Genomic DNA, 11,879 nt, shown 5'->3' on the forward strand with positions numbered 1-11,879 from the left:
TTCATTGGTCAGTTTTTATTTGATTTTGCTATAATGAAGTTGAATTAAATTGATGATACAGACATATTTAACAGAACATCTTAATTTTATGACATTTTGGCATATGCTCGAAAGACCCCAGTATGTGCATGAGGTTTGAAGTCGTAATTTTGGGAAGAGCACCAAATGCAACAGAGAAAGAGAAACCAGAAACAGCTTTAAACAACAACATATTTATTCAATAACAAATCAATTAAAAATAATTTGAAAATTTTAATGCCTGGAATAAAAAATAATGTCCAAAAGTTCTTAAAATACCCTCTCTTCTGCTGGTATTTCTAATATCAAATTAAATCTAAACTCATTGAAAGGACCATTTTCTAGACATTGAGTATTTTTCCCACTAAAAGGTTGCAATGTAGTCCTCACAAAATAATTTGATTGAATGAATAAATACAAGAACACAGTTGATTTTAATGTATGTCAACATGCATATGAAACAAGACTATTAAACAAAACAAAACCAATACAGGAGGGGTTTGAACAGTAACAATGAAGTACATAATTTAAAACACTAGTACACGTAACACCCTCAAAGATGTATGCTCGCTGATACTCTCGTAAATCAATCATTGTGCTACCGTACACGTCATTCTAACCATGTTCTAGCATACATGTAATTCTTAACGTGTTCTATCGTACATGCAATTCTTACAGAGTTCTACTGCACATAGTCAGATCAACCCTTGTTGATACACGTTGTATGTGTTTCGTAAAACGGATGAGTATTCAGGCTATGCTTCTGCCAATGAGATTCTCGAGCTTGCATATGAGCGTGGCAAGTAAATCAGCATTTTGCGCTCAAATGACATTGTTCTTGCAGTAAGTACTCAAAGGTTCTTCTTGCAGTAAGTACTCTAAGGTAAAGGTGTTCACTAACTGTTGTTTCCTCCTGAAATGGAAACATTAAAATAATGAATTTAGTTTCATTGTAGTCACTGAACTGGGAAGCCAATATAAAAATGTTTAACTGTACATTTATAAGAGTATAATGTCTTGATATAATAAATAAAGAGTTGGACACTAGGGTGGATCGTGTTTTTATAAATTCTTCCAATAAAAATGTTATCTCATTAGTTTCATGTTCTGTCCTATATTCTTGAATAATTCATGTTATATCTAAGAAACCTTGCATCTTTGGGAAGTTTTAAACCAACATGTGCCCTGCCTATACAACAAGTGCACCACAAGCGGTTGCCAGTGCTTGACATTTTCTCTTTCAATCAAAGCAAATGTGTTAGTCAGATGCACGGATTCTTGTCCTATATATGCATAGCGTCTTATATGATATGTGTACCGAGGTTGGTATTCAAATATTTTTAACGATTTTCATGTTATAGCCAATTAGGGATTTTGCAAGATGACTATAACAGTGACACTTAGTACCTGCCACTGAAGATATCAACCAAGGCAGTGGCTATTACAATACACTGGTTAGACTAGCTAAAAAGTACTTACCATTTACTTGATGCATTTCAATATCATTGCCTTGCTGTAGTGGGTTAGCTTGTTCCTCATCATCAACGTTTTCTTGACGTCGTCTATTTCTCCAGCTGCATGAAAAAGAAACAAAACGGATTCATTGTGTCCAACTTCTTAAGCTAGTAATATAATTTTAAAAGGCACAGGTAATATTTAAGATTTTTCCCTGTCCAGATAAAGAGTTTAACAATTTACTTCTGATTAACTTGATCGAGATAGCATCTGTCTGGTTAACATATGTTTGAATCAAACCTCAACCTACCTCAACCACCACTTATTTCAGTAAACAACTACTACTCGCCATTTTTATGTATGTGGCAAGCATTGAGTATGTGAGTCCATACTTCTGATATTATTGATTTAAACAATGTGGCAAGCATTGGGTATGTTGAGTCCATACTTCTGGTATTATTGATTTTAACAATGTGGCAAGCATTGGGTATGTCGAGTCCATACTTCTGGTATTATTGATTTTAACAATGTGGCAAGCATTGGGTATGTTGAGTCCATACTTCTGGTATTATTGATTTTAACAATGTGGCAAGCATCGGGTATGTTGAGTCCATACTTCTGGTATTATTGATTTCAACAATGTGGCAAGCATTGGGTATGTTGAGTCCATACTTCTGGTATTATTGATTTTAACAATGTGGCAAGCATTGGGTATGTTGAGTCCATACTTCTGGTATTATTGATTTTTACAAAGTGGCAAGCATTGGGTATGTTGAGTCCATACTTCTGGTATTATTGATTTTAACGAAGTGGCAAGCATTGGGTATGGTGAGTCCATACTTCTGGTATTATTGATTTTAACAAAGTGGAAAGCATTGGGTATGGTGAGTCCATACTTCTGGTATTATTGATTTTAGCAAAGTGGCAAGCATTGGGTATGTTGAGTCCATACTTCTGGTATTATTGATTTTAACAATATGGCAAGCATTGGGTATGGTGAGTCCATACTTCTGGTATTATTGATTTTAACAATGTGGCAAGCATTGAGTATGGTGAGTCCATACTTCTGGTATTATTGATTTTAACAATGTGGCAAGCATTGGGTATGGTGAGTCCATACTTCTGGTATTATTGATTTTAACAATGTCCTAGGTGTCTCTTGTTAACACTTTGGAGATAACAATAAAGTCACATTATATTTTTGAGAATCAGTAGTATATAAAGTAAGAACTTGAAGGGCTCATACTAATTTACAATATTGGTTTCATTTCGTTATGAAAGAAAAACTGCTTATATTCTTTCCATAATTTCACTGACCACTGAGTGAAACAAAAATGGTGCATTCAATGAGTAAGCAACCAATATGTATATAAAATAAGTATAGTACCTGTTACGCAACTTTTGAAGAACTTGAGCGCTTTTTTTTCGACAACAGTAGCAAAGGATGATACTCACAAGAATGAGTACTGAAACGCCACAGACCACCCCAACAATAAGACCAACTTTGTTATACTCTTTAACTTCATCTGAAATAAACAATGTAATACATACAATTTTGTATATCCATTATTAATAGTGTGGTACAACGAAAACAAGTATAAATGTTTTTAAAGGCATTTTTTTTAATTGTACAAATGTATTGATATTCCAGATACTCTGGCCGGTGGTTCCTTTTGACTGTTTTGTCCACCTAGATATGTTTTTTTCGGAAAACAATTCAAAAATACCTCCTTTATTACATAACAACATTTATGGCATTTAAAATAAATGCCCGTTTTTCATTCAACCTGTTTTTGTTTGTCCTTCACTCCATACTAGTTCGACTTGCCATACATATGTAATCTTGACCTTGGACAATACATAAAATAAGCTATTAAAATACCTGACAACATTTTTGAAGGAAAATGTTAACACTTCAACATCATCAATAAAAGGGCTGTAAGTCTGATATTTTTACATAGATGTTATGACTGTCTATTTTTGTAAACGAATGGTCAGAAATATTTCACTTCTACAACTAACCAAGAGGACAACCGATGGGTGCCAAGTACACACTTATGTCACATGCGTACTGAAGTTTCTTATGGTTTTAAGTTATGGCCACGGTTTAAGATTTAGCATGACGCACACTTTCATAATGTTTATATTTACAATAAGAACCACCTTTTGGAATGCAGACAGTATCCTCATATTCGTTACATGGCCATTTCTGTAACCATCCCTCGGGGCAAACTGAACAGTTCTGACATGGCGTCACCTCGGAACTGATGTTGGAGAAGGTCTTCCCGTTAACACATCTCTCGCATGTTGTATCATTGTGACTGTTCGCTGTAAGTAGTGAACATTAGGTTGAACTTGGTCCTCTCTTATTCACTCAATAAAAAGAACATGTAGATTGCCCAAGACTGCTAACCAATACAATAAATGAAAGTCATGTATACAGAAAGAGATTTATATCAACATTGCATCACCATTACCAAAATATGGGAACATTGACTAATTCTCAAAATTTGGTATGAAATTATTTTAAAATGAGCTGATAACATGTAAGTTTAGATACCAAAAACATAACTAAACCATGCATGGATTTCAAAGGAGTGATTTTTTTTTCTTCACTTTTTGGGAACAAATGTTGTGACAAAAAAAAATCCAAACGTGTTAAAAAATCAATTCAACTCCTACGCAGTAATTCCCTTGATGAGAACAGTGCTTTTTTACAACTGTAATGTTCATGGATTCATGTAGTCCGGAGCCCGGAAAATAATCATTTCTGTTTTAGTAAATTTTATAGAGTATTTGATTTTCGCTTTATCGCTATGACTTCTTTATGATGATTTCGTGTATTTAATACTAATGTTATGGTTTTAGTATTAAATGTCTAAATTTAGCTAGTAAATAATTAATTAATACGAACTAAGTTGTATTCTTAATAGTTTTCTACTTTTTCGTAAGTTTGATAAACTTGACACCCCTACTCTGTAACGTTAATTATATATAATGGTTTCATCCTTAGAGTTTGTTAAGAATGGACCATTCCATTTTGGTCACGTGATGTTAGGGTATATAAGAAGCAAAAAGCATAGAAATAGTTAGTTCGTGTCTCGACGCCGATGTAAGAACATCAAGTTAATAATATATAGGGAAGCTTTGAAGTATCTTTTTGTACTGTTTAGGGCGGGTTCTGAACTATTGGAGGCTAGGAGAATTAAAGTGAAGCATTGCGCTACAGCTTCTAGTTTCCAGGTTCGGACATCCGTGGGGTTTCTTTTTGGCCTCTTAGTAAGCCTGGATCATTGCGATACAGACGGAACAGGGTCAATGGTTTGATTCCCCGTAAAAGCTATACATTTAGGACTGTGGGTTTCGCTGATATATTGTGATTGGTTTATAAGCGTATTGTATGCTGGTCCTGTTTGAAGTTATAGCATAGTTGTTGTATTGTTTCTGTTTGTTCGTTCTTGCTTTTGGAATAATTGAACGTTGATTCTTGAACCATACCAATTATTTCTAATCATTCGGTTTTGTAAGCAATCATTGTCAATCACGTGTATATAATATTAATTTCATACTTAATTTTTGGGACAATGCAGTCCGAGAATAGGTTTATAGTTTAATTTAAGATAGCGTGTCCGAGCTAGCTAGGGAAGAAACGTTACACAACGTCGGGGGAAGTACAATGTAATTAAAACGTTGTATGCTGCTTTAAACGATGAAGGTCTGCATTTAGGATCAAGCCTAGTCCAAATCACAGGCATCTGAATCATTGTTTGTCACATGTTGTTTAAAACCATTTTGGGTTCATACAATGAGATAAACAACACATCTGAAGATAGTGTCTTTGATATACAAAAAAGAAACAAGGTATGTACAGTACACTCAACGAGTTATACCCACTTTCCTCGCTCACTCCGAGGGATAAAGTCGATGATCGCGGGTTTCCTCCGAGGGTAAAACTGTTGCCCTCGCTAAAATCCCCCCGAGTTCCTCCAAGTGGCTGGCTTACCGCCGAGTTTAATATGAACGATAGCGTTGAGAATCGTCCGATTTTATGATCCCGCGGTGGAACTCCGAGTCTAATCAGATAAGCAAGGAATCATTCTTGTTTAGAAGTTATTTATTTTTATGCTTAAGCACATTGTTAAGCGTAAAAGATTCTTACATGTAACAGCGTTTAATTTGTATTTATGTCCGTAAACGCCAATTGAATATTGTCTTGAATTATAAACATTGAATCATTATCCACTAAGTTATTGCATCATAAAGCAGCCGACTATTTACACGATTTTGAACCATGACCTCTGACGTCAAGCGCGTGATCAATACAATGTAGAATATACTATTTATTATTGGTGGTTAAAAATAGCTATGACGTTTCATGGAATTTTCCACAGAAAACGAGGCAAGAAGGCTTTCAAAACCATGCGCTGTGAACTTTGAACGCGTGTTTGACCTCCTGATTTTCCGAAAATGTGTAACCTAGAATTTCTCGGAAGAAATGTGTTTATCAGTCATTAGCAAAAACACGATTATAAGATGCATGTACAACTAGTGAAATACGACTGCATTCTTGTGGTAAGCTAACTTCATGCAAAACGGACAGAGGAAAAAGAATAATAGCAATTTACTGGAGCTGTCGTAATCGGTTGAAAATTTTAATAAAATAAATATAACTTTAGCGTAGATTCTTATCTAGTGTCCGCAGAGTTTCGCGGAGTTAACCCCTCCGAGGAACGCCGAGTTCGTTATTCTTCGGTCGACTGATCACCCTCCGAGGGCCTTAAATTCAAACTCCGAGGAACGCGGACAGTCGATAAAATCATGGTGTTGGCCGCGATAGGGAAACGGAAAGTGGGTCTAACTCGTCTAACTCGTTGAGTGTAACTCAAACTTACCCGATTTCACGATAGAGTCCAGTTTTATGCAAATTTCTTAACCAACATATATAAACAATCCGTTTTTAAATAAGTGACATGGAAATAAGAGTCAATTACCTTTAAAATGGTGTGCGATATGTTGGTAAAACTATAGTGTCTTTAGTACTGTTTACACGGGGAAAATTGACGATTTGATTTTACTGTCCTCTTTCCGACTAAAGAAAAACACGAGAATTGGACATTGTATTATGCTTGTTTGTCTGAAGACACTATAGTTATACCAACATATCGCACACCATTTTAAAGGTAATTGAATCTTCTTTCCATGTTACTTATTTAAAAATGGATTGTTTATATGTTGGTTGAGAAATTTGCATAAAACTGGACTCTATCGTGAAATCGGGTTAGTTTGAGTTACATACCTTGTTTCTTTTTTGTATATCAAAGACACTAAATATCTTCAGATATGTTGTTTATCTCATTGTATGAACCCAAAATGGTTTTAAACAACATTTTAGTGACAAACAATCATTCAGATGCCTGTGGTTCAATACACATTTAACAATTTTACATAATGGTATTCAATTCACTTTAAGTAAAATTTTATTTGTTATTCTGGTTTGAGATATATGCAAAACAACTTACCCAACTTTTTCACGCCATATCTGGGCTTACACGGCGACACTTCTCGGCAATCTCCGACTATTCCTTCCTCTCTCCAGTACCCTGCTTTACACTCACATATCGTGTCGTGAAATCGCGTACACGCCTCTGCCACAACTTCACGCGATTCTTTATAATTTCCTTTACATTCAGTACACCTTTCACAATAAATCGCTCGATTGTAGTCCTCTGTAAAGCGTCCATTCGGACAGGCCTGACATACTGCCTGGCCACCGTCTTGACTACAATGTTGAATCCAGTAAGTGCCAGGCGGACACATTTTACACTCGATGGTTTCAAAGTTAACTTCTATTGAATAATAAGTGTCATTTAACTGTGCCAAAAGTCCTCGTGTGAATACAGTTAACACGAACAAAGCACTAGCCACTAGAGTGTCACGCCCCATTTTGGTTATGAAGTATTCCTGAAATATAGAATGCATTAGAAATGGGTAGCTCCTGTTTAAATGAGCCAAGACCAGTCGTGGGATTTTTAAAACGGGAAACCTTCTTAATCTATTTATACTTAGGCTGTTTATTTCAACACTACTATAAACTTATCAATTTAAAAAAGGATGGGTCGCATTCCACCCTGGTGAGGTGATTATAAATTTGGAAAATAGATACATGGGTTTCCATCAATAAATTTTAATACTATGTTAATACATTTAAGATGTGCTAGTGAAATACAGTTTATGCCTTTAAAACTGCCTATTACAAATATTCAATTTTAAAACTGCTGTATCGTGTGTATTAATGATAGCCGAGCTTTCGTGGTAAATACATAAATTGCGTGGTAAATACATAAAATGCGTTCACTTTCTTTCTTTGCGTCTGCAATCTAAATATAAATATGCTCTAACTTCATCCAACAGGAAAGCAGAGCTTTCTCTGAAAGATTGTTGACGTTTCAACTTACTATGCCTCACAGGATAGCTGAGCTTTCTAGCAAGAGTATAGAAGTGTATGCATTACATTAACTATCGTATCTGTCAACAACAACCCGGTCCACTCGTCAGCTATAAACTGTACCATACCTCAAAGCTGAGCTTTACGGTAAATATAGATAATATTTTAGATTAGCAACTACAAAGTTCTACTTGATTAATACCAATCATTTCTTGGTGTAAACTGTAGGGTGTCTCCATCGAGAATGACGATAATGTGAAAAACTCGGCTTTATATACGCCGCAAAGCAATGCTTTCATTGGTTGTTTAAACTGCGCGTCGATTGGTTTAAAACCAAGCACTTTGATTGGTTGCAATCAGAATGATTGGACAAAATTATTCTTAACTAAATGACTATCAAAATAAATAGAGAAATAACTTTTTAGGTTACAGTCAACTATTTTATACGGCTGGGGAAAATTCGTCACACTGCAACTATTACAATGTAACAATGTCCCGCATAGAAAAAACAACTATACGTTTTTGCCATTGAAAGCATGATATTTATTACAGCGCGTTCTTCTTATACTTCCTAGTTGTATAACTGATACTAGATCTGAAATCTGCTCAAACCAAAATTTGATACAAAGTTTTGTTTACTTCTCGTTGTTCTGTAACCACTAAAATACACAGAAAAAGAGTTTTGTACAGATTCAAATACATAGACACTATACTATGATTCTATGCTTGATAATTCGCAACAATAACGTGGGTAGAAGGAATTTTATACTTTTCAAACATGACCTTGGATGGAAATATGAACAAAAATGTTTGTTTACGTTCTACGTTTTGAGTTTCTTATGGAAGCGTCCAGGTGCCAAAGTTAAAAATATTTTCCAGTATACTATCTCCTAATAAGAAGATACTGACTCATAGTTATGACTAAGCTAATCGTTATAAAGTTGTACACTCCGCCTTTTACATTGGAAGAAGTATGGAAGCGTCAAGGTGCCATTTGAAGTGAAACACACGGGCACGGTGAGGATGTTTAACACACTGGCATGGTGAGGTTGGTAAACATACTTGCACAGTAAGGGTCTTAAACACACTGGCTCAGAAAGGGGGTTGAACACACTGGCACAGTGTGGGTGTTAAACACACTGGCCCAGAAAAGGGGGGTAAACTCACTGGCACAGTGAGGGTATTAAACACACTGACACGGTGAGGTTGTTAAACACACTGGCTCAGAAAGGGGGTTAAACACACTGACACGGTGAGGTTGTTAAACATACTTGCACAGTAAGGGTCTTAAACACACTGGCTCAGAAAGGGGGTTGAACACACTGGCACAGTGTGGGTGTTAAACACACTGGCCCAGAAAAGGGGGGTAAACTCACTGGCACAGTGAGGGTATTAAACACACTGACACGGTGAGGTTGTTAAACACACTGGCTCAGAAAGGGGGTTAAACACACTGGCACGGTGAAGGGGGTAAGCACATTGCACGGTGTAGGCGGTAAACACACTGGCACAGGGAGGGGGTTAAACACACTGACACGGTGAGGGTGTTAAATACACTGGCACGATGAGGGAGTTAAACACACTGGCTAGGTGAGGGGGTTAAACACACTGGCACAGTGAGGGTGTTTAACACACTGACACGGTGAGGTTGTTAAATACACTGGCACGGTGAGGGAGTTAAACACACTGGCTAGGTGATGGGGTTAAACACACTGGCACAGAAAGGGTGTTAAACGCACTGACACGGTGAGAGTGTTAAAACACTGACATGGTGAGGGTGTTAAGCAAACTGGCACGGTGAGGAGGTCAAACACACTGGCACGGTGAAGGGGTTAAACACACTGGCACGGTGAGGGGGTTGAACACACTGGCTCAGAGAGGGGGTTAAACACACTGGCACGGTGAGGGGGTTAAACACACTGGCTCAGAGAGGGGGTTAAACACACTGACATGGTGAGGGTGTTAAACAAACTGGCACGGTGAGGAGGTCAAACACACTGGTGGTGGTGTTAGTAGTTTATACTCCGGGTCCCGGCGTGAGCACATTGAAGGGTCCCAGAGTGACAGTTTAACCACCGAACACCTATCCTGGGCGGTTAACCAGTACTAGGTGCCTTCACCTCTGCAAGGAACTGACAACTTCTGTACATGCCAGGGGCAGTGGTACAGTGTACAACAGAAGTGACCTGGTCCGCCCGGGAATCGAACCCGGGTTGTCCGATTTGCAGTCCAACGCTCTACCGACTGAGCTAACCGGGCGGACTGTTGTGAAGGGGTTAAACACACTGGCACAATGAGGGTGTTAAACATAGTGGCAAGGTTTGGGGAGGGGGGTAGACACACTGGCACGGTGAGGGAGTTAAACACACATGCAAGGTGAGAGGGTTAACACACTGGCACAGGATGGGTGTTAAACACATTGACATGGTGAGTGTGTATACAATACTGGCACGGTGAGGGGGTTAAACACACTGGCACAGTAAGGGTGTTAAACACACTGGCATGGTGAGTGAGTTAAACGCAATGGCACAGTGAGGGTGTTTAACACACTGGCTCAGAAATGGGGTTGAACACACTGACATGGTGAGGGTGTTTAACACACTGGTACGGTATGGGGGAGACACACTGGCACGGTGAGGAGGTTACACACATTGGCACGATGAAAGGTTTAACATACTGACACGATGAGGGGTTTAACATACTGGCACGTTTAGGAGGTTAAACACTCTGGCACGGTAGGGGAGTAGACACACTGGCACGGTGAGTTGGTTAAACACATTGGCACGATGAAGGGTTTAACATACTGACATGATGAGGGGTTTAACATACTGGCACATTTACACACTGGCACGGTAGGGGTGTAGACACACTGGCACGGTGAGTTGGTTAAACACATTGGCACGTTGAACGGTTTAACATACTGACACGATGAGGGGTTTACCACACTGGCACGGTGAAGGGTTAAACACACTGGCACAGAGAGGGTGTTAAACACACTGGCACGGTGAGGGAGTTAAACACACTGGCACGGTGACGGGGTTAAACACACTGGCACGGTGAGGGGTTAAACACACTGGCACTGTAAAGGGTTTAACACACGGACACAGTGAGGGGGGGTTTACACACAGGCACAGTGCGGGTGTTAAACACACTGGCACGGTGAGAGGGTTTAACACACAGGCACAGTGAGGGGGGTTTAACACACTGGCACGATGAGGCGGTTTAACACACAGGCACAGTGAGGAGGTTAGACACACTGGTACGGTGATGTGGGTAAACATACTGGTATGGTAAGAGGGTTAAACACAATGGTACGGTGAGGGGGCTAAACAGACGTGCATGTTGAGTGGGTTAAACACACTGGCATGGTGATGATGTTAAACAAACAGAAACGATGAGGGGATAAACACACTGGCATAGTGAGGGTGTTAAACACACTGGCACGATAAGGGAGTAAACACACTTGCACGGTGATGGGCTTAAACACACTTGCACGGTGATGGGGTAAACACACTGGCATAGTGATGGTGTTAAACATACTGGCACGGTGAGGGGTTAAACACACTGGCACGGTGAGGGGTTAATCACACTGGCACAGTGAGGGGGTAAACACACTGGCATGAATAGGGTGTTAAGCACAGTGGTACGTTGAGGGGCCTGAACACACATGGACCATGAGGTGGTTAAACACACTGGCATGGTGAAGGGGTTAAACACACTGGCGCGGTGAGGGGGCTAAACACACTGGCACGATGAGGGGATCAAACACACTGACACGGACGGTGAGACGGTAAACACACTGATATGGTCAGGGTGTTAAACACACTGGCATGGTGATGGGACTGAGCACACTGGCACAACGAGGGGATTAAACCCTCTGTCACGATGAGGGGGTTAAACACACTGGCACGATGAGTGGGGTAAACACTGGCATGGTTAGTATGTTGAACACACATGGCAC

The 11,879-nt window shown here is 39.0% G+C and overlaps 1 protein-coding gene and 1 non-coding gene across 3 annotated transcripts; both read right to left on the bottom strand.

The window, feature by feature from the left end:
- LOC128232239 (tumor necrosis factor receptor superfamily member 16-like) lies at positions 1-8,144 on the bottom strand. 2 transcript variants are annotated; one of them, XM_052945686.1, is made up of 6 exons: positions 7,985-8,144; positions 6,993-7,434; positions 3,637-3,801; positions 2,861-2,999; positions 1,498-1,592; positions 1-931 (listed from the first exon to the last, which is right to left on the bottom strand). In XM_052945686.1, exons 1-6 carry the CDS (start codon positions 8,042-8,044, stop codon positions 915-917), a joined length of 918 nt encoding a protein of 305 aa, XP_052801646.1. In that variant the 5' UTR covers positions 8,045-8,144; the 3' UTR covers positions 1-914. The 2 variants fall into 2 exon arrangements, with proteins under 2 accessions (XP_052801646.1, XP_052801648.1); XM_052945688.1 differs by having other exon boundaries at positions 7,929-8,113.
- A 1,961-nt stretch (positions 8,145-10,105) lies between these two features.
- Positions 10,106-10,182, bottom strand: Trnac-gca (transfer RNA cysteine (anticodon GCA)). Its single transcript has one exon. It is a non-coding gene; the product is annotated as a tRNA-Cys (tRNA).
- Positions 10,183-11,879: the final 1,697 nt, after the last annotated feature.

Source organism: Mya arenaria, chromosome 4 (assembly GCF_026914265.1).
Source record: "Mya arenaria isolate MELC-2E11 chromosome 4, ASM2691426v1".
NCBI classification, from domain to species: domain Eukaryota; kingdom Metazoa; phylum Mollusca; class Bivalvia; order Myida; family Myidae; genus Mya; species Mya arenaria.